The sequence below is a fragment of the Scyliorhinus torazame genome, chromosome 10 (genome assembly GCF_047496885.1).
Source record: "Scyliorhinus torazame isolate Kashiwa2021f chromosome 10, sScyTor2.1, whole genome shotgun sequence".
NCBI classification, from domain to species: domain Eukaryota; kingdom Metazoa; phylum Chordata; class Chondrichthyes; order Carcharhiniformes; family Scyliorhinidae; genus Scyliorhinus; species Scyliorhinus torazame.
Window position 1 is genome coordinate 139097851 of NC_092716.1, and position 23714 is coordinate 139121564.

General features: G+C 50.9%; 1 protein-coding gene across 1 annotated transcript in view; it reads left to right on the plus strand.

Moving 5' to 3' along the window:
• LOC140430256 (uncharacterized) overlaps nt 1-23714 on the plus strand; it is a 99895-nt gene that overhangs the window by 37408 nt on the left and 38773 nt on the right. The window contains exons 9-17 of the mRNA XM_072517682.1: nt 1497-1607; nt 6799-6868; nt 11933-12070; nt 13637-13801; nt 14180-14274; nt 15045-15171; nt 18514-18769; nt 20294-20346; nt 20903-21003. Of these exons, the coding sequence (XP_072373783.1) occupies nt 1497-1607; nt 6799-6868; nt 11933-12070; nt 13637-13801; nt 14180-14274; nt 15045-15171; nt 18514-18769; nt 20294-20346; nt 20903-21003 (1116 nt within the window). The remainder of the gene's footprint in view (nt 1-1496; nt 1608-6798; nt 6869-11932; nt 12071-13636; nt 13802-14179; nt 14275-15044; nt 15172-18513; nt 18770-20293; nt 20347-20902; nt 21004-23714) is intronic.

Consider the following 23714-nt stretch of genomic DNA (forward strand, 5'->3'; position numbering starts at 1 on the left):
AGTCGGCGACCTGCAGCGGTCGGGCGTGAACCCGGCCTGCCAGGTAGTGCCCCCTATAACCCCCCTCGTCACCACCAGACCACCCTCCACGAGTCCCCACTGCTCCCGCCCAAGCACCCTGGCCAGTGGAAAGGCTCCTCCCCCGACTGTGGCAGCGCCAGACACAGTCCCCAGCAGCCAGGCGAGGTTGACGAAACCCCAGACCACAAATCATCCACTTGGTCGGGAAGCCGGCCCATCAGGGGGGAACATCAGGGGATGGCCTTCAGGTAACGTCCTGAGGCTGTCCCAACAGCGTGCGGCATACTTACCGATGATGCTGTATTGGAGGGGGAGGAGCATCCAAAAATAGGCGCGACACCCGATTTAGGCGTCAAAAGGAATTCTCCGCCCAATCGCCGAATGCGATTTCGCCGTCGGCAATCGGATAATCCCACCCATAATGTTTTGTTGAAATTATTTAGTGAAAAATCCCTGACGTTTTTCAGAAAGATCAACACAGGCTCCTGATCCCACAGAACTGGAACAGCAGTATTTCATAGAATTTCATAGAATTTACAGTGCAGTAGGAGGCCATTCACCCATCGAGTCTGCACCGGTTCTGGGAAAGAGCACCCTACTTAAACCCACACCTCCACCCTATCCCCGTAACCCAGTAACCCCATCTAACCTAAGGGCAATTTAGCACGGTCAATCCAACTAACCTGCACATCTTTGGACTGTGGGAGGAAACCGGAGCACCCGGAGGAAACCTACGCAGATACGGGGAGAACGTGCAGACTCCGCACAGACAGTGACCCAAGCAGGAATCGAACCTGGGACCCTGGCACTGTGAAGCCATAGTGCTAACCACTATGCTACCGTGCTATCCAGGTCAAAACCTCAAATAAGCCACAATAATAACAAAAACAGAAAATACTGGATAATCTCAGCAGGCCTGACAGTATTTGTGGAGAGAGAAGGAAGTTTGAATCTGGATGACTCATTGTGAAAGCCATCGGTCTGTATTATCCGATTCTAAAGCTATGTCCGGAGCATGTATCTAGTCTTCCGACAAAAAAGTCGGCGCCGGCCCCCCGGTGCTCTGCCCGGTGGGGGGCTAGCAGCTGCACCACGTAAAATACCCACGCATGGGTATCAAAAGTATAATTTATATTTGATAAGACAAATCATAACTTTCTTTAGCGTTCTTATATATTCAATTTCTAACATGTTCACTTCAATCTGGAAACAGTCTAAAGTCCTAACAATATCCTGTGGCAATCAGATTAAGGCTGTATGGTTTATGCTGTTCAGAATATGGCCACTGATGTTAAAAAACTATGTTTATTACTATGTTTAAGTAAATAAAACTTTTTTCATAGGATTGAATCAAAAAAGGACTGACTAACCTTGCAGCAATCTATTCCACATCAAGCACTGTTTTGGTTTTGTCATTCCTGTTCCTGAATCTCAGTTGACAGATAATAACCATCTTCATTTTTATCTGTTAACAGGACTGTGATAATCAACAGTACACATTGCATGCAGAAATAGTTCCATGTGGAAAAGTAACAACGGAAACTTGCTTAAAAACACTGGTGTTAACAACTGATCACAAGCACAATGTAAGTTCTTTAGATACCATGGCAAATCTAATTAGTAGCTATCTTGGTGAATCTTGGTGAATGCACCATCAAACATAAAAACACACAAACAAGGGGCGAAATTCTCCCCCAACGGCGGGATGCCCGCCGACTGGCGCCAAAGCCGGCGCAAATCAGACTGGCATCTTTGGCGGCCTAGCCCCAACATTGAGGGGCCGGAGGGATTTCCGCCCCGCCAGCTGGCGGAAATGGCGTTTGTTGCCCCGCCAGCTGGCGCGGAAATGCGGTGCATGCGCGGGAGCATCAGCGGCCGCTGTCAGTTTCCCAGCGCATGCGCGGGAGCGTCAGCGGCCGCTGTCAGTTTCCCGCGCATGCGCAGTGGGGAGAGTCACTTCCGCCTCCGCCATGGTGGAGACCGTGGCGGAGGCGGAAGGGAAAGAGTGCCCCCACAGCACAGGCCCGCCCCCGATCGCGGGCCAGGCCACCGCGGGGGCACCCCCGGGGTCAGATCGCCCCGCGCCCCCCCCCCCAGGACCCCGGAGCCCGCCCACGCCGCCTGGTCCCGCCGGTAAATACCAGGTTTGATTTACGCCGGCGGGACAGGCAATTCCTGGGCGGGACTTCGGCCCATCCGGGCCGGAGAATCCAGCGGGGGGGTCCCGCCAACCGGCGCGGCCGGATTCCCGCCCCCGCCCAATCTCCGGGAGCGGAGACTTACTCGGGGGCGGGGGCGGGATTTACGGCGGCCAACGGCCATTCTCCAACCCGGCGGGGTGTCGGAGAATGACGCCCAAGAAGTGAGTCACCCATTCAGCACTTAGAGTCTGCTCCACCATTTAATGAGATCATTGCTGATCTGATAGTACCCTCAAATCTGCACTCCATCTACTCCTGATACCCTCTCACTCCTTTACTTACCAAGAGCCTATTCCTGTCTACCTTAAAAATAGACAAAGATACTGCTTCCACTACCTTCACAGGAAGAGAGTTCCAAAGACTCAGGGCCCTCTGAGTGGAGAATATTCACTGATCTCCATTTTAAATGGACAACACCAGGGGTGGGATTCTCCGACCTCCCGCCAGGTCGGAGAAACGCCGGGGGCTGGCGTGAATTCCGCCCCCGCCGGTTGCCGAATTCTCCAGCACTGGATATTCGGTGGGGGTGGGAATCACGCCGCGTCGGTCGGCAGCCCCCCCCCCGCGATTCTCCGGTCCGAGATGGACTGAAGTCCCATTGCTGGAATGCCTGTCCCACCGGCGAGAATCAAACCACCTCTCCTACCGGTGGGACTAGGCGGCGCAGGCGGGCTCCGGAGTCCTGGGGGGGCGCGGGCCCATTTGGCCCGCGATCGGGGCCCACCGATCCGTGGGTGGGCCTGTGCCTCGGGGGCACTCTTTTCCCTCCGCCTCGGCCACAGCCTTCACCATGGTCGACGCATAAGAGACACCCCCCCCCTGCGCAAGCACGGGGATGACGTCAGCAGCCGCTGACGCTCCCGCACAAGCGCGGATTTCTGCCGGCCGGCGAAGTCCTTTCGGCCCCGGCTGGCGTGGTGCCAAAGGCCTTTCCCACGGCCGGCGGCGCGCCAACCACTCCGGTACAGGCCTAGCTCCTCAAGGTGAGGGCTTGGCCCCTAAAGGTGCGGAGAAATCCGCCGGGTAGGGGAGAATCCCGGCCCCTATTTTTAAATCGTAACCGCTCGTCCTAGATTCTCCCATAAGAGGAAACACCCTGTCAAAACCGCTCAGGATCTTATGGGCGAGATTTTACTAAAAGGAAACAAAGCCCCATAGCGAGCACGTTTAGCTCTGTGTAACCCGGCGCTCGTAGCGCCGAGAAACACAAGGCTATAAAACGGCACTTGCATTAGATAAGGGACCTCAGGGGGGGAATGTGCGGCCTCCGATCCCCAGGGAGACCCCCATTTCTGAAGACCAGTCTGATCAGCGCTCGCATTAGGTCTCCGAGCTGAAGGAGATAGTTCCTATGTCTTGGGTAACTCGGGAACCTGCACATTGGGCAGCACAGTAGCACAAGTGGATAGCACTGTGGCTTCACAGCGCCAGATTCCCAGGTTCGATTCCCCGTTGGGTCACTGTCTGTGCGGAGTCTGCACGTTCTCCGTGGGTTTCCTCCGTGGGCTCCGGTTTCCTCCCACAGTCCAAAGATGTGCAGGTTAGGTGGATTGGCCATGATAAATTGCTCTTAGTGACCAAAAAGGTTAGATGGGGTTATTGGGTTACGGGGATAGGGTGGAAGTGGGGGCTTAGGTGGGTGGGTGCAGACTCGATGGGCCGAATGGCCTCCTTCTGCACTGTATGTTCTATGTTCTATGTATGTTCTATGTATTAAAGTGAGACTAGCTGTCTCGCTTTAATATACAGATTTTCTAATAAATGATTCTGCCCACAATGGACAGGATTTACATTGCAATGTGTCATGAGGTTGCTTTCGATCTCCTGAGGTTTTGCAAGCTGGTTAGACCCCAGGAGTAGGGTCCCCGGCTTTTATTGGCCAAGCTGTGTCACAGCATGCTGTTTTTCAGGCTCAGCATGGCCATAAAATTGCGCCCTATATGTTTCAACCAAGTCACTTCTTATTCTTCTAAACTCCAGTGTGTACAGGACTAGTCGGGTCCAACCTTTCTTCATAAGACAATCATGTATTAGTCTGGTAAAATGCTCTGAACTGTTTCCAATAAATTAGCATCTTTCCTTAAATAAGGCAACTGATACTGTACACAATACTCCAAATGTGGACTCACCAGTGCCCTGCACAACTGAAGCACAACTTCCCGACTTGTGTATTCAATCCTCTCACAATAAATGATAATATTGCCTTAGCTTTCCGAATTACTTGCCGAATTACAAGACTTTTATCATTCATGCACATTAGGACACTCAGTTGCCTCTGCATCTCAGAGCCCTGCAATCTATTACAACTTTTATAATAAGCTTTTTTTTATTCCTCCTGCCAAAATTGAGAATTTCACTTTACCCCACATTATATGCCATTTGCCAGATCTTTGCCTACTCAATTAACCTATCTATATTATTTGTAGCCTCCTTACATTCTCTCCACAACATACTTTCCTACATATCTTTGTGTCATCAGCAAATGTAGCAAACATACCTAAAGGCCCTTCAACCAAGTCATTTAAATAAATTGTAAAAAGATGAGGCCCCAGCTCTGATCCCTGTGTCACACCACTAGTGATGTTCTGCCAATTGGTAAAACACCCATTTATGCCAACTCTGTTCCTGTTGGGTAGCCAATCTTCAATCTATGCCAATATGTTTCTCTCAAATCATGATCTTTTATTTCCCACAATAAACTTTGCTCTGTATAGGTCTGTATACATTCGCATCGCTAACATATATTGATGCTGCAATGCTCAATCGACCACGCTGTCATAACCTGCACAAGACTTATGGGGCGGGATTCTCCCGTACCCGGCGGGGCTGGGGGTTCCCGGTAGGACGCAGAGCCCCCCAAAGGTGCGGAATCCTCCGCACCTTCAGGGGCTTGGTCCGCCCCAGAGTAGTTGGCGCACCGCCGGCTGACGGGATACGGGCTTAGCACCACGCCAACTGGCGCCGAAGGGACTCCGCCTGCCGACATGAGTCGGCGCATGCGCGGGAACACCAGCGCGTGCTGGCGTCATCCCCGCGCATGCGCGGGAGGGTTCGTCTCCGCATCGGCCATCGCGGAGGACCACAGCGGCCGATGCGGAGAAACAGAGTGCCCCCACGGCACAGGCCCACCCGCGGATCGGTGGGCCCCGATCGCGGGCCAGGCCACCGTGGGGGCACCTCCCGGGACCAGATCCCCCCCCCCGACCCTCCAGGAACCCCGGAGCCCGCCCGCGCTGCCAGGTCCCGCCAGTAAGGCACCTACTCTAATTTATGCCGGCGGGACCGGCTACAGACGGGTGGGACTTCGGCCCATCGCGGGCCGGAGAATTTGGGCGGCCCTGGCGCCCATTCAGTCGCGTCGGACCCCGCCATTCTCCGAGGCAGGCGGCACGACTCACAGCGGGTCGGTTTTTGGGGGGCAGGAGAATTGGGAGGACGGCGGGTGGCGGGATTCGCGCAACCCCCGGCGATTCTCCCACCCGGCGGAGGGTCGGAGAATCCCGCCCCTGATGTATATTGTAAATTTAGGGCATTATTTAACGGAAATGTTTCTAAGGGCCGGATTTACTGATCAGCCCGCAGCTGATTTTCGGCGGGCGAGGCAGCTCTCCAGCGGTATCTCCTCGCCGCCGGGAAACCCGTGCACTGGCGTGGGACCGGAATTTCCAGCATCAGCAAGGTTAATATGGTTCTTAAACCCACTTAACCATCGGAGACTGGGCCCCGCCCTCTGATTGCGACATCCAGCGAGATCTGGTTAGATCTCACGAGGCGTAACGGCTGTCGGGAATCCCGGGGAAGGCCGCTCCTGGCATTTACCAGCTGCATCCTGCTCCGATTCCAATGGCACATGGCCAGTTGATCATGCTCATAATTGCTTTGCGATAAAAATTGTTTTCTTTCACCGATTTGATTCGGGCTCATCTGTGGCCTACTAAACTCACGTAACTTTTCAATTTGAACAAAGAACAATACATCAGAGGAACAGGCTCTTCGGCCCTCCAATCCTCTACCAATCATGACCCCAAACGTTGCCAAAACCCTCAGCACTTCCTTGTGCCGTATTCCTCTATACCAATCCTATCCATGTGTTTGTCAGAATGCATTTTGATACAAGAAAAGGCAATTCTTCTGTCATCTCCTCGCTTCGTATATCTCATTCCATTGTAATCTTTTTTACCTCCTTCTCTATTTTATTTATACTTTCTGAGCCTGTGTTCCTCTGATCCTTCCTCTTTTACACTGTCCAACACACCCCTCACTGAAGGGAAAACTCATTGCTCTGCTCCATTGTTTGCACAATACCTCACAATTTTGGCACTCCTTCAATTTTTCTCCCTCCTGCACATTTCACACTTTTAAAACCCAATCATGCCATCCCCGAGTCATTATTGCTTGTCTCATCTCCTCTCTTATTCTTTCCCACAGCAGTGACTGCATCTTTGTCTTTTTAATATAGCTCCTAATGAGAAAACGATACTTACCTCGCGAATAAAAACAACTGTATCATTTCTTCATTTCATCCTTAAATGTTTACTGTGCTGCATTCATCTAAAATTTTTGGTTTAATTTTCAGATTCTTATTTTTAAAGATAATGGGAATGTTTTTATTAATGGAGCCAAAGCGACATTACCACTGGTAACAGGTAGGAGCCAATCCCTATACAATTTGCTGCAGGCACCTTGCCACTTTTTTAAAGGAGAGTTACCAGTATTTTAGGGGCTCAGAGTATGTTGGTCAATTAATTCAGTAAATCTTCAGGATTTATTTATATCACCAAACAGAATCACAGAAGCATGTTTATCAAAAGATCTGTTGAGGAAGTATCAGTATTAGACTTATATTAAGATGAGTCTTCTAATTCAACACGTTCTGCTGATGAACTGATAATAATTGCTTTGACTAATCTCTTGACATATGTAAGCAATGGATCAAAACGTTGGATTCACAATAATTACAAAAATGTTCTCTGACCTTTGCCCTAGTATATGATAATCCTGAGGGAAGTGCAGTTTATGTGATGTGGATCGGTTTGAAGTTATGGTTCGACTAATGAGAGAAACTGTAAAGTATTTTAACAAGCACAGGAAGTTGAATCATTTAGAAAACAGCAGTGTTGCTTATTTTTAAGTATGATGCTGTATGCTGTTCTACTGCAAAATCAACTTTAACTATTGATCCTTGTTTCAAATTCCCTGGGGATGGCAAAGAGATTCCTTCCATGTCTCTGGTCACACTCAAAAAGCTGACCTTGCCTTCCTCCTGGTCTGGGTTACCATTCAATATCTATTCAAATAACAGAATGTTCTTAGAATCGTAATATTTAACCCATATATATGATCATACTGGGTTTCATGATCTTTTACATTCTGGCACTTGTAGTCTCTTGTCTTTACCAAAGGCTAAAAACATTCTAGTGGAGGGCAGCACAGTGGTGCAGTGGGTAGCACTGCGACCTCACGGCGCCGGCGTCCCAGGTTCGACCCCGGCTCTGGGTCACTATCCGTGTGGAGTTTGCACATTCTCCCCGTGTTTGCGTGAGTTTCGCCCCCACAACCCAAAGATTGCAGGGTAGGTGGACTGGCCATGCTAAATTGCCCCTTAATAGGAAAAAATGAATTGGACACTCTTAGCGGGATTCTCTGACCCCGCCGGGTCGGAGAATCCCCGGGGGGGCAGCGCGAATCCCGCCCCGACGGCGGCTGATGTATTCTCCGGCGCCATTTTTCAGGTGGGGGCGGGATTCCCGCCACGCCGGTCGAGGGCCGTGGCAGCGCCCCCCCCCCCCCCCCCCCCCCCCCCCCGCAGCAATTCTCCGGGCCCTGATGGGCCGGCCGTCCGTTTTTGGCCAGTCCCGCCAGCATGGGTGAGACATTGTCCCACACGGCAGGACCTGGTAGGTAAGTCGGCGGGGGCGGTCCTCGGGGGGGGCGCGGGGGATCCAACCCATGGTGGCCTGGCCTACGATCGGGGCACACCAATCTGCTGGCGAGCCCATGCTGTGGGGGCACTTCTTCCTTCCGCGCCGGCCCCTGTAGGGCTCCGCCATGCGGTTCTGCGCATGCACAGGATCACGCCGGTTCTTTGGTGCAGGCATGAACTCGCGCAGTCCCTTCGGCGCCAGGTGGAGCGGCGCCATCCCCTCCGGCATCCACCTAGCCCCCAGAATTGTGGAGAATTCCACACCTTCGGGGACTGTTGACGCCAGAGTGGTTCGCGGCGGTTTTCCCACTGGCGTGGGGACTTAGTCCACGGTAAGGAGAATCCCACCCACAAAATTTATGTTTACAAAAAAATTCTAGTGGGATGAATCATGATTAGAAACCAACAGATTTATTTTATATAAAAATATGAATGATCAGAATATAGTTTTACAATGAAATTCATCCAATTCTTACCACTCCCACACAAAAAAATAATAAAATCATGCGACTCTACTAATATACAAGTAAAGAAAACTTAAAAGCTTGTAATTTCTAACAATAATAGGGCGGGATTCTCCGCGAACCGGCGGGGGGGCCACTTCGGCGCCGAGGAGTGGCGTGAACCTCTCCGGCATCGGGCCGCCCCGAAGGTGCGGAATCCTGTGCACCTTCAGGGGTTAGGCCGGCGCTGAAGTGTTTGGCGCCGCGCCAGACGGCGCGGATGGGCTTGGCGCCATGCCAACTGGCGCCGAAGGGCCTCCGACAGCCGGCGTGAGTTGGCGCATGCGCGGGAGCGCAGCGTATGCTGGCGTCTTCCCAGCGCATGCGCAGGGGGGTTCGTCTCCACACCGGCCATGGCAGAGGTTGACAGCGGCCAGTGCAGAGGGAAAGAGTGCCCCCACAGTACAGGCCCACCCGTGGATCGGTGGGCCCCGATCGTGGGCGAGGCCACCATGGGGGCACCCCCCCGGAGCCAGATCCCCCCACGCGCCCCCCCCCCACCCCCCCCCCCCCCCCCCCCCCCCCGAGGACTCTGAAGGCTGCCCGTGGAGCCAGGTCCCGTCGGTAAGGACCTGTTGTGATTTACGCCGGCGGAGCCCGACGAAAATGGCCTGCCACTTGGCCCATCGTGGGCCGGAGAACCGCCGGGGGGCCGCTGCCAGCAGCCGCCGGCCAGCGCACTGCCCTTCCCGCTCTCGCCAAAACCCCGGTGCCGGAGAATTCGGCAGCCGGTGGGGGCGGGATTCATGGCGCCCCCCGGCGATTCTCTGACCATAATCTTTATTGTCAAAAGTAGGCTTACATTAAAACTGTAATGAAGTTACTGTGAAAAGCCCATAGTCGCCAAATTCCGGCGCCTGTTCGGGTACACAGAGGGCAAATTCAGAATGTCCAAATTACCTATCAACACGTCTTTTGGTACTTGTGGGAGAAAACCAGAGCACCCGGAGGAAACCCACACAGACACGAGGAGAATGTGTAGACTCCACACAGACAGTGACCCAAGCTGGGAATTGAACCTGGACCCTGGAGATGTGAAGCAACAGTGCTACCCACTGTGCTACCGTGCTGCCCAATTTCTAATCGAAAGAGTCTGAAATTCATCTGTTACAGACTGTACATTCACACATCTGTGTACATTCATATCTCTCCAATATATATCAACTCTCTCTCTTTGCAAAAAGAAAGAAAATAAAGACAGCCTTAAAAGCTCTTCAACAAATTTATGGGTCAAGGATTAGCTGAACTATCACTAAAAGTTGCCAATTGGAATGAAATGCCTAAAATTTGTGCAGGAGCATTACATCCTGCTTAGACAATACCCCGGTGAGGAATTGAATGAAAATCAAAATGATGAAAAATACTTAGGAATCAACCTAAAGTACTTAATTGTCTCAAAGGTGATGTAAGATGTTTGGCCACCCTATGCAATAACCTAAATTATTTTAAATGTCAAGTCAAAAACTGTACCTCTGGAAGTTAATCCTTTGTAAGCTAAATCTAATTTTATAGGAATAGGGGCGTCATTCTCCGCCGGCGGGAGTCTCCGTTCTGCCGGCACCGGGGGGTTTCCCGACGGTGTGGGGCTGCCCCACAGTGGGAAACCCCATTGACCGCCGGTGTTACGGAGACTCCCGCCGGCCGGTCGACGCAGAAATGTGGCGGGGCGGGTAGGAGAATTTCGCCCAGGATACCATGAATTAAAATGAGAGGAAAGTTTTTTTTACAAAGAGTCGCTTAAACTTTACATCAGGGGCGAAATTCTCCCCAAACGGCGCGATGCCCGCCGACTGGCGCCCAAAACGGCGCCAATCAGACGGGCATCGCGACGCCCCAAAAGTGCGAAATGCTCCGCATCTTTGGGGGCCGAGCCCCAACATTGAGGTGCTAGGCCGGCGCCGGAGGGATTTCCGCCCCGCCAGCTGGCGGAAACGGCGTTTGTTGCCCCGCCAGCTGGGGCGGAAATTACATCCCCGGGCGGCGCATGCGCGGGAGCGTCAGCGGCCGCTGACAGTTTCCCGTGCATGCGCAGTGGGGAGAGTCTCTTCCGCCTCCGCCATGGCGGAAGGGAAAGAGTGCCTCCACAGCACAGGCCTGCCCGCGGATCGGTGGGCCCCGATCGTGGGCCAGGCTGCCGTGGGGGCACCCCCCGGGGCCAGATCGCCCCGCGCCCCTCCCAGGACCCCGGAGCCCGCCCACGCCGCCTTGTCCCGCCGGTAACTAGGTACTCTAATTTACGCCGGCGGGACAGGCAATTTATCGGCGGGACTTCGGCCAATCCGGGCCGGAGAATCGAGCGGGGGGGCCCGCCAACCGGCGCGGCCCGATTCCCGCCCCCACCGAATATCCGGTACCGGAGACTTCGGCAACCGGCGGGGGCGGGATCACGGCGGCCAACGGCCATTCTCCGACCCGCTGGGGGGTCGGAGAATGACGCCCCAGTTTCTGGTGACAGACAGTGCTGAGGACCAGACCTGCACAGCCTTTGTGGCATTCCTCATTGAAGAAAGATGTGTAGACTGAGTGTCCTGGGACTGACTTCCCCTGGGGAATCATCATTATCTGCTTGAAGTGGTATTACACAAACAAATTCTCATCCCAAATTCTCTTCATCCATGTACATAAAAATACTACAGTTGCATCAGGAAATATCACAGAATCATAGAAAACCTCCATGCCAGAAAGAGACTATTCGACCCATTGAGTCTGTGTTGACCCTTCGAAAGAGCACCCTACCTAGGCTCAGTCCCCACACTAGCCCTGTATCCCTATTTGGACACTAAGGGCAATTTGGCATGGCCAATCCACCTAATCTGCACATCTTTGACCTAGGAAGAAACTGGAGCACCTGGAGGAAACCCACGCAGACACAGGGAGAAAGTGCAAACTCCACACAAACAATCACCCAAGGTCGGAATCGAACCTGGGCCCCTGACGCTGTGAGGCCGCAGTGCTAACCACTATGTCACTGTGCCACCCTTATGCCACCGCGCGATGGGCCAGCACGCAATGGATAACACATCTGATTACAAAACATATGTAAGCTTGAAGACTGCTACCACAACACAAATCATTTAGAAATACTAGCTCGACAGTAGTAGAGTGTGTTAGAATAGTTGGATACTAGCTCAGCTCAAGAGGAATAAACAATTGAAGGGGACCTGTCGCTTTCTCACAATAAACTTGATCTCAAGATGGGTTGAGCAGAGGTTGGATGATTACTTTGTGAGATTGGCTATAGAAGGCAGCAGCTATATAAATATTGAACCATTTTGTTTTTGCAGCAAATTATACTGTTTTCAAGCCATCAACATTTCACATCCTTCTGGAGACCCGGTTTGGCCTGCAACTGCAGGTCCAAATAGTTCCTCTAATGCAAGTCTACATAACACTGGAACAATCATACAAAGGGAAGACATGTGGTAAGTATTGAACACCTAGAATTTATCACAGTATTGTAAGTCACCTTCACTTAGGGGCAATTCAAACCAAAACAATTCTTGGTTCCAAATATCATAGGATCATGGGAACAGGAGTACACCATTTAGGTCCTCAGTCTGTTCTGGCATTTACGAATATCATGGCTAATCTGTGATCTTGCTCCATATAACTGCCTTTTCCCCATAACCCTTAATGCCTTTGGTGAACAAAAATCTATTCATCAGTATTAAAATTAACAGTTGGCCCAGCATTAATTTCTGTTTAAGGAAGAGACTTCCAAACGTCTCCATACGTCTCCAATCCCAGACTTGACAAGCAGTGGAATCATTTCTCTTGATCTGCACTTTTTCTTCCCCAGTTGACACAGCTTTGCCCATTAATGTACCCTATTAAGATCTCTTTGTAATGTGATGCTTTCATCCACAACCACTGGAAAATTTGGATACATGGATTTCTATCGGTCATTAATAAATACAGTGAATAGTTGAGGCACTAACTAAAATCCTTGCAGGACACCACAAGTCACAGTCTCCGCATTAGAGTACATGCCCATGAACTCTACTTTCTTACTCCTTCTGCTCAGGCCAATAATTTGCATTCAATTACATAGATTTCAATATTAGCCAACAGCCTCTTATGAGGGGCTTTATCGAATACCTTCTTCATAGGACCCTAATTAACCCTTAATTCAGTCCTTCCCATTCAGCCATTTTTGATCTCAACAAATTATTCCTCCTGTCAGTTTCATCTAGTTACATGGGCCGGGATTCTCCCCTACCCGGCGGGGCGGGGAGTCCCGGCGGGATGGAGTGGCGGGAACCACTTCGGCGTCGGGCCGCCCCAAAGGTGCGGATTTCTCCGCACCTTTAGGGGCCAAGCCGTTACCTTGAGGGGCTAGCCCCATGCCGGAGTGGTTGGCATGCTGCCGGCTGGCGGGAAAGGCCTTTGGCGCCACGCCGGCCGGGGCCGAAGGGACCTCGCGGGAGCGTCAGTGGCTGCTGACGTCATCCCCGCGCATGCGAAGGGGGGGAGTCACTTCTGCATCAGCCATCGCGAAGGCAATGGCCGAGGCAGAAGGAAAAGAGTGCCCCCACAGCACAGGCCCGCCCGCGGATCGGTGGGCCCTGATCGAGGGCCAGGCACCCGTGGGGGCACCCCCCGGTGCCAGATCACCCTGCGCCCCTCCCCCCCAGGAACCCGGAGCCCGCCCGCACCGCCAGTCCCGCCGGGAAGGGAGGTGGTTTGATTCACGCCGGTGGGACTGGCATGACAGAAGCGGGACTTTGGCCCATCGCATGCCGGAGAATCGCCGGGGGGGGGGGGGGGGGCCGGCGCGGCGCGATTCCCGCCCCTGCCAAGTTTTTGGTGCCAGAGAATTCGGTGGCCGGCGGGGCCGCCCCCCGGCGATTCTCCGACCCGGCAGGGGGTCGGAGAATCCCGCCCATATACTCCAATGCTATATTCTAACTTTTTATTTGTAATTTTTTTCACTGTAAGTAAATATCTAAAGGCTGAGGTTGAACATAATCTTGTTTTGTTTCTGCTAGGTTTCTGTGGGAATTTTAATGACATTCTGCATGATGATTTCAAGGCAAGCAATGGCATAATTGAGGGAACAGCCGCATCCTTTGCAAACACATGGAAAGCCCAGGGGAGATGCATGGTTAAATCAAATCGTCTGGAAAACCCCTGCAGTATAAGTGTGGAAAACAGTAAGAACAAAAGGGAATGAATTTGGGCTCGGTTAGCAGGGGTAATTTAAAGTAAAAACTTTAAATTTTTGCCCTATTGCAATGGATTTATTTGACCTTTCTTCATATGGAGTAAAACATTTTAAATATTTCTGCAAAATACAAATCTGTTCCTGGGAACAAAAAGTTAATTCTAGCATAGGTAAATTTCAGTATTTATGTCCCAGACAAGAACCAATTATTCTCTCACAGGATTTCATGATCTTTGAACTTGGGGGCTTGAGTATTGTTCAACAGTTTCGGGTATGTGAGCAGTGTGAGTGGTGCAGTGAAATGTACTACTATTTACAGCGGACTGCTCTTCTGTAAGAACTCAGGAAACATTCTAATTATTTCCAGAAAACTATGCAGAATACTGGTGCTCCCTTTTAAAAGAGCCAGGAGGAGATTTTGCTCTTTGCCATTCCACTGTTCAACCAAATGATTATTTCAAGGTAGGTTGATAATATTTCATTTCTGCTTCCAGTGCTTTTTACAATCCTTGCATTTCATCTCAACCTCCAAAAACAACACCTTCCACACTTAAATTAGTTGGATGCTGTAGTTTTTCAATGGTTATCATAGATTATCATAGAATTTACAGTGCAGAAGGAGGCCATTCGGCCCATCGAGTCTGCACCGGCTCTTGGAAAGAGCACCCGACCCAAGGTCAACACGTCCACCCTATCCCCACATCCCAGTAACCCCACCCAACACTAAGGGCAATTTTGGACACAAAGGGCAATTTATCATGGCCAATCCACCTAACCTGCACATCTTTGGACTGTGGGAGGAAACCGGAGCACCCGGAGGAAACCCACGCACACACGGGGAGGATGTGCAGACTCCGCACAGACAGTGACCCCAGCCGGAATCGAACCTGGGACCCTGGAGCTGTGAAGCAATTGTGCTATCCACAATGCTACGGTACATTAAAGCACTAATCAATTTTCCAGTGAATAGCCACCTCAATTTTCCAACAAATATCCCTGTGTATATGTGGGAGTGACAAATGTGTGCTCCAGATTTTCTATATCATTTACCTCAAGGAAGAAAAAAATTAAAATTGGCTTTCAGAAACACAGTTGTAACAAGTTGATTTGGAATCTTTCCCCGATGTCATATATTCAAGTAGAAGCAAAGATGATGATGGTTTTAGCTAAACTCTTCTCTCCAACTTGGATTGTATAAAGTGGTAAGGTACTCTTCTTCCCCTTTTATTTAGAAATGCATGTATGACAGCTGCAACTGTGAAAACAACGAGGATTGTATGTGTGCTGCTCTGTATTCCTACGTTCGAGCTTGTGCCAGCAAAGGTGTCATGTTAACCAACTGGCGGGAAAAAGTGTGCGGTAAGTCAGCTTTTGTTTTATATTCATAATAGATTAGTGAGTGGGCAGCACGGGTGGTGCAGCGGTTAGCGCTACTGCCTCACGGCGATGAGGACCTGGATTCGATCCGGGTCATTTAAAGCTGTGCAGAGTAGGTGGATTGGTCATGCTAAATTGCCCCTTAATTAGAAAACAATGAATTGGGCACTCTATATTTGAAACAAAAGAATAGGGGGCGGGATTCTCCGACCACCCGCCGGGTCGGAGAATCGCCGGAGGCTGGCGTGAATCCCGCCCCCGCTGGTTGTCGAATTCTCCGGCACCGGATATTCGGCGGGGGCGGGAATCGGCCGCCCCCGCGTGATTCTCCGGCCCAGATGGGCCGAAGGCCCGCTGCTAAAATGCCTGTCCCGCCGGCGTAGATTAAACCACCTACCTTACCGGCGGGACAAGGCGGCGCGGGCGGGCTCCGGGGTCCTGGGGGGGGCGCAGGCCGATCTGGCCCCGGGGGGTGCCCCCACGGTGGCATGGCCCGCAATCGGGGCCCACCGATCCGCGGGCGAGCCTGTGCCGTGGGGGCACTCTTTCCCTTCCGCCTCCGCTACGGTCTCCACCATGGCGGAGGCGGAAGAGACTCCCTCCACTGCGCATGCCCGGGAATGCCGTCAGCGGCCGCTAACGCTCCCACGCATGCGCCGCCCGGAGATGTCATTTCCGCGCCAGCTGGCGGGGCACCAAAGGCCTTTTCTGCCAGCTGGCGGGGCGGAAATTAGTCCGGCGCAGACCTAGCCCCTTAAGGTTGGGTCTCGGCCCCCACAAAGATGCGGAGGATTCCGCACCTTTGGGGCGGCGCGATGCCCGACTGATTTGCGCCGTTTTGGGCGCCAGTCGGCGGACATCGCGCCATTTCCGGAGAACTTCGCCCAAGATTAGTGAAGCTCGAGGAAACCATAACAGGCACATTTGTCCTGGAATTTTGACTGGTGGAAATTGTACTGGATTGGCAGTTGGGAATAGATTTCCCATTGCTCCAAAATGTGTGTGTTGAGCATCTCTGTATAACAACATTGCACACCAGGAAAGAGAAGCATCACTGTTGTACAGTATTCCATTTGTAGGCAGATGTTTTAAATATGCCCAGAAACTATTTAAAAGAGATTTTTGACAACATATTTGCATTTGGGATCACTGTACAGTGGGAGCATCACCTCTGACATTAAAATACACTCATTGTTCATTCATCTAGCCACATTTCCACCACAACATCTTGCATTAAATAGCACCTTTAACGGTGGCAGAAACTTAGCAAAATTTGGCAAAATCTCAGGCTCAGACAGAGAACTGGGGCGGGATTCTCCGATCCCCCGCCGGGTCGGAGAATCGCCGGGAGTTGGCGTGAATCCCGCCCCCGCTGGTTGCCGAATTCTCCGGCACCGGATATTCGGCGGGGGCGGGAATGGCGCCGCGCCGGTCGGGGGTTGGAGAATCCCGCCCCTGATGTGGAACTCTCCAGTTGCATTGACCAGGGGCTGGATTCTCCGCTCCCCGACGCCAAAATCGCATTCAGAGACCAGGCGGAGAATCTGTTTTGGCGGCAAAATCGGGAGTGGCGCCGGTTTTTTAATTCTGTGCCTCCCGAAAATCGTTGTACTCATGGAGTACGCCGTGCCGAGTATCCACCGCCTCAGGCCATTGCCTGTGGCCCGCCCCACGATGCTCCGTGCCTGACCGTCTGAATCCCCGACGGCGTGGGCCTCTCATGGCCCCACCGTCCGGGATCCTCACGTGACTGCAAATTCAGTCCGGGAATGCCACAGTTGGGGAGGGCCGATCGGTGAGCAAAGGGGGGCTTCATTCGGGGCTGGGGCCAATGTGTGCGGGCCGATGCGGGTCCAGGTCGGGGGCTGAGTACGCCGTGGAGCACGGCACGGCCGCTACAGGCCACTGCCGTGCGCATGCGCGGCCTCTGATTCGGAAGTCCGGGAGCCATACCGGCAGCAAGAGCTGCGAGCTCTACGATGGCTGCCTGCTAGCCTGATGTGTGTGTTGTGATGTGTGTTTGAATATCATGACAGACCACAGTTTTCCCAAAGGTGTGGGGACTTAGTCCCAAAAATGGAGAATCTAGCCCCAGTTTTCTCACCAGATGTTGAGTCTCTTAGGCCAAACAAAATGAGTGGGTGTTTCTGGCAGGGCAAGGCAGGGCCTCATAGAGCCAGCAACTGGCTCCAAAGAGATTGGACGCAATTTTTAAAGGGTATCCCAATCAGCGCTGCAGCCTAACGACCCCTTGCCCTCATTATGGAGGTATTGGGCCTCCCCCACGCCCTCCGGTTTCCCACATCTGACAATCCTTGGAGTTCCAAACCCTCCCCAGCAATCCTCAGAGTTCTGAACCTTCCCCCTGTCGATAATCCTCAGTGTTGTTGAACACCCCACCCCCTCACCAACAAGGCAGATGTATACCCGGAACTCACCAGGCACCACACATTGATGCCGCCTGGCACTACCCGGGCATGTCCCTCTACCCCCTGTGTGCTATACTTACACCTGTGCCTTCGGAAACATCCCCTTGATTGCCTCATATCTGGTCAAATTTAATGAGGAGGGGTTCATGTAGTGCTAACAATATTTAAATGAATGCAAAACTAGTGAAATGAGGTTTGCGCCCTTTGTGTCTTTCCCGATTCTCGCAAAACTTTCCACCTGCACTGCTGATCCCGTTAATGCCGAGTGCAGGCTGAAGAACTTGCCCATGGTAAAGCATCCACTGCGTTTCACAGGAGTGTTATCAAGCAAAATCTAACACCGAGTCACTTAGAGAGATATTAAAAGCTTGGTCAAAGAGTTCAGGAAAGAAGGAGAATCTTAAAAGTGATAGAGAGGCAAAGAGATTTAAAGAAGGAATTCCAGAGCTTAGGATCTAGACAGCTGAAGGCACAGCTGCTAATGATAGACTGGTAAAAATATAATGTGCAATAGGAGGACAGGATCTAAGAGAATTGGAGAAGTCTATAGAGTTAGAAGGGAGCAAGGACACGGAGGGATTTGAGAGCAAGAGAATTTTAAAATCCAGCTTTTGCTGAGCGAGGAGCCAGTGGAAGTCAGTGAGCACAGTATTAGTATATTAGTCTATATTTAGCATGACTTCTGATGAAAGTTTTGAGTTTGGGTAAAAATTACATAAATTAAAAATAGCTGCTTCTGAATATTAAAACACTGAGGCTTCTGTATATTTTCACACAAAGACTCATTTAGTTAGAGTCTGCCATTAGCTGGCACTATGGATTAACAAATGTTACATGAAGTCTCATTGTCCTTTCAAATTCTTGACTTTTATTCGCTTTAACTAATTTGTTATAGGCTCTTACATAAAGACCTGTCCCAAAACACTAATATACAGTTATGACATGAGAAGCTGCAGGCGCACATGCCATTCTCTGAGTGAGAAGGATATTACGTGTGGAATCCAACATGTACCGGTGGATGGATGTGGCTGCGCAGAAGGAATGTACATGAATGAGAAAAGCAGATGCGTGCCTTCATCTGAATGCCGATGCCTCTATCGAGGCTCCCTCTTGAATCCTGGACAGATGATTAATCAAGGCGATACACATTGGTAATTTAAAGTCAGAGTGATTATGTAGGGCAAGGTTTCTCAAACTTTGGTCCGTGCAACCTTGAGGTTCTGTTGAATACATCCAGGGGTTCCACGGTAGGCCAAGCTGGTGTATAAAATTTGGGAATGATATGAAGCTGCTTGTCTAATCAGACACCAATGTATGAGCAGCCAATGCAGCAAGAAGACAGCTTCTGATTAGACAAGCTGGAAATGGTGGGAAAGTAAGTTCTCAAAGGGCCAAGCTACAGCGAGGTTGAGAAAGAGACCAGATGGTGGAGCAAGGTAGTCAGTGGCCATGGGGGGGAAGGGATGCAGCCATCGGGTGGGAGGGGAAGCGGCCCTGGGGTGGTAGAGGAAGCGGCCATGGGGCGGGAGGAGAAGCGACATTGGAGCGGATGAGGAACTGGCCTTGGAGTGAGGGAGGAATCAGCCATGGAGTGAGGGGAGACAGATGAGTGTGAGTATGAAAGAGAGAGGGGGGAGGGGCAGTGCTAGTGTATATGTGTAAGGGAGAGAGGTGTCTGTGTTAATGTGAGTGTGTGAAAGAGAATTAGGGCAGCACGGTAGCACACGTGGATAGCACTGTGGCTTCACAGCGCCAGGGTCCCAGTTTTGATTCCCCGCTGGGTCACTGTGGAGTCTGCACGTTCTCCCCATGTCTGCGTGGGTTTCCTCCGGGTGCTCTGGTTTCCTCCTACAGTCCAAAGACGTGCAGGTTAGGTGCTTGGCCATGATAAAATGCCCTTAGTGCCAAAAAGGTGAGGAAGGGTTATTGGGTTAGGTTATAGGGATAGGGTGGAAGTGAGGGCTTAAGTGGGTGGTGCAGACCCGATGGGCCAAGTGGCCTCCTTCTGCACTGTATGTTCTATGTATCTATGAGTGTGTGTGTGTTAGCGTGGAAAAGAGTAAGTGTGTGAAAGAGAGAGAGGTTAGTTGAAAGAGAGGGAGGGTGAGTGTGTGAAAGGGAGAGGTGAATGTATGTGGAAGAGAGACAATGAGAGCCGGTGAGTGTGTATGTAAGTGAGAGAAGTGAGAATATGTGTGTGAAAGAGAGGTGAGAATGAGAGGTGAGTATCAGTGTGAAAGAGAGGGAGAGGTGAAAATGTGAGAGAGAGCTTAGAATGTGCATGTGTGTATACCTTTCTGACATTAGAATCAAGCTCTCCCAAGAGCACTCTTAATATTAAACAAATTTGTGAGCAAAAGAAATAGCATCTCTTTAAAAATAACAAAAAGGTGAGACTTAAGTTCTTTATTGAATAAGATAACTTCGTAATTATGATTAATGTTTACTCTAAGGCATAGAAAAGAAAATCAGTTTTTGTATGTTTTTCTCTATTGCGTTAAACAATCAATTCTCTGTGGTTTAAATCTAACTTAACAAGAATATTTATCAGGGGTTCCATCAGTACTCTTGGGAGGTTAAAAGGGTTCCATGGCCGGAAAAGGTTGGAATACCCAGATGCAGAGTAATGGTATTTTTACAATTTTATCTTACACTTCTCTCCCGATCTGTTGTAGTGTGTGTCAAGACGGAAACGTGCAATGCATTTCATCACTAAGTATCATACAAAGTAAGTTTTGTTGTCCAGTTTTAAGTTATATTTGTTGATAAATATCTTGTTAGCTTACTTCTAATATATGATACAATCTTACAAGCATTTTAAGGTTTGCCAGCCATGGCTCAGTTAGTAGTACTCTTACCTCTGAATGGGTTAAATTCCCACTCCAGGGCTTGAGTACAAAAAAATCGAGACTGACACTGAAATGGAATATTGAGGATGCAGTGTACTGTTGGAAGTGCTGTCTTTTGGAAGAGATGTTGCTGAGGTCCGATTGCCTACTCAAGTGGATATAAACGATCCCATGGCATTATTTGGTCGAAGAGCAGGGGAGTTATCCTCATTGTTCTAACCAATATTTATCCCTCAATCAACGTCATAACAAACAGATTATTTGCTGGTCACCGCATTGCTATTTGTGCAAGTTGGCCAAGTTTAATTTGGCCACTGTTCTTCCTATACTCGTGGCCACACTTCAAAAGTACTTCATTGTCTGTAAAACACTTAAAGATGCTGATTTCTTTGTGAAAAGTATTACGTAAATATAAGTCTTTTTTCCCCTTTACAGAATGTTTACCACCTAAGATCTATTTAAATTGCAATGCCACAGAGCCAGGCTCAACAGGGGCAGAGTGTTACAGGATGTGTGGAAATCAGAATCTGGACTGTGTGGGTATCCTGAGGTTCAATTTCATCATAAAGTATTATAATTGTATAAATCAACCTATAGTTTCACTATTCCATGACATAGAGTTGTAAGTAAATGAGTCTTAGAGTTAGCATCAATATATTTTAAAATGTTCTGTTCCTACTTAAACCTTTTTTAAGGAAGGATGTAAATGTGTTGAAAGCAGCTCAGTGAAGGTTTACCAGACTAATACCTGGAATGTATGGGTTGTCTCTTTGAGGAAATGTTGGAAGGCTAGGCTTGTATCCGCTGAAGTTTAGAAGAGTAAGGTGATTTGATTGATAGGTGATTTATAGGAACCTTGACAGGGTGAATGCAGAGGGGAAGTATTGTCTTGTGGGAAAATCTGGAACTAGGGCATCACTGTTTAAAAATAAGGGGCGGAATTCTCTGATAATGGGGCTATGTCCCCACGCCCGCGAGAAAACGGGCGGGTATCATTCTGGACTTTTTTCTAGAAAGTCCAGGGTGATTCTCCGTTTTGAAGGGGGCTAGCAGGGCCAGAGTAGTCTACGCAGCTCTGGCTGCCGATACGTTGCCCTGCACTTCCGGCTGCAGGTCCACACATGCCCGCGGCGCCCGCCTGCGGCGGTGGCCCGGCACAACATGGCGGACCCACACAGCAGGCTGGCCCCCACAATATAGCCACCCCACCCCAGATCGTGCACACCCTCCGATCGGTGGCCCCCGATCGTGGTCCTGTCCGTCCTGGAGAAACCCCCCCCCGGTGACGGACACCCCGGCCCCCCACCAGGGACGCCGCAGTCCGCAACCGCCACTCCGAGTGCCCGCCGGGTGGAACCATGAGTGAATCACGGCGGCGGAAACTCAGGCAGTTGCCGGCGGAGAATTGCCGCGGGGGCTTCTGCCGGCCGGTGCGAGTTGGCGCATGCGCGGGAGCAGCACTGTGTGCTGGCATCACCCCAGCGCATGCACAGGGGGGTTCTTCTCCGCACCGGCCATGGCGGAGGTTGACAGTGGTCGGTGCGGAGGGAAAGAGTGCACCCACGGCACAGGCCCGCCCGCGGATCGGTGGGCACCGATCGCAGGCCAGGCCACCGTGTGGGCACCCCCCCGGGGCCAGATCCCCCCGCCCCCCCCCGAGGACTCTGCAGGCCATCCGTGGAGCCAGGTCCCGCCAGTAAGGGCCTCCTGTGATTTATGCCGATGGGAACTGCCGAAAACGGGTGGCCACTCGGCCCATCGCGGGCCTGAGAATCGCCGGGGGGGGGGGGGCGCTGCCAGCAGCCGCCGACCGGCGTGCCGCAATTCCCGCACCCGCCAAAACCCTGGCGCTGGAGAATTCGGAAACCGGCGGGGGCGCGATTCTCCGACCCGGCGGGAGGCCAGAGAATCCCGCCCCCCATTCTCCGCCCCCGCGCCGAGCGCAATTGCGGCGCCGTGGCTCGGAGAATCCCGCTCAAGTGGTCTCCCATTTAAAATTTGGATCAAGCAAAACGTTTTCACGTAGAGGGTCATGAATCTTTGGAACTCTCTTCCTGAAAAGGCGGTGGAAGCAGAGTCTGAATATTTTTAAGGCAAAGGTGGATAGATTCTTGGTAAGCAAGTGGATGCTAGCATATCAGGGGTAGGCAGGATACAAGTTTGCGGTTACTATCAGATCAGCCATTGTCTTATTAAATGGTTTCAGGTACTGATGGTCTACTCTTGCTCTTGTTCATATGTTAGTATTGTAAGTACTTCATGAAGTAATTAAAAATTATCTAGCCATAGAGAGTAAGAATGGTCCACACCCTCCCCAGCCAGATGAAATATTAAATCCCTTCTCAATTCCTCTACCATACTGACCATAGTGGTAGGATAAGTAAAGTCATGCGATCATGCACTGTAGAAATGACACCATGGATGTCCTGTTAAATTATGGCAGTAAAATCGTCCTCAGCTGTTTTTTAAAAATGCAAAAAGGACACAATTTTCCCTGTTGTAGTGCAAGTACTTTAAATGCTAAAAGCGTTCCAAATTGGTAAAGCTGGGGTCTCTTAGTTGCAGTGCCTCGTTAGTCACCATTGGTACAACACATCACCTTTGCAAATTATTTTAAATGCTTGGTAGGAAAGTCAAACAGAAGAATGATTAAATTGGCTCTTAATATTTGTTAAAGAAACTGCAAGTCATTTTACTGTTTAGCGTTGTAAGATACAACCTCTCCTAACAACAACTAGCTCTACAGGAGATCACTGGTGAAGATTGCAAATAGACTCAGCTTTCACTCTTTACTTCCTACTTGAGAATAACTGATTACATTCTGTTAGAAGAGGATATTTGAGAGATTTATGGAGCACTTTGTAGAGGCACCACCAATATTCTATCAATATTTATTCTGGAAATTCACCTGAAGAGACTGAGCGCTGTGCTACTGTAACTTAAGAGAGATCTTGGGCGAAATTCTCCGGTATCGGCGCAATGTCCGCCAACCGGCGCCAAAATCGGCACAAATCAGTCGGGCATCGCGCCGCCCCAAAGGTGCGGAATCCTCCGCATCTTGGGGGTCCGAGCCCTAACCTTGAGGGGCTAGGCCCGCGCCAGACTGATTTCCGCCCCGCCAGCTGGCGGAAAAGGCCTTTGGTGCCCCGCCAGCTGGCGCGGAAATGACATTGCCGGGCGGCGCATGCGCGGGAGCGTTAACGGCTGCTCACGGCATCCCCACGCATGCGCTGTGGAGGGAGTCTCT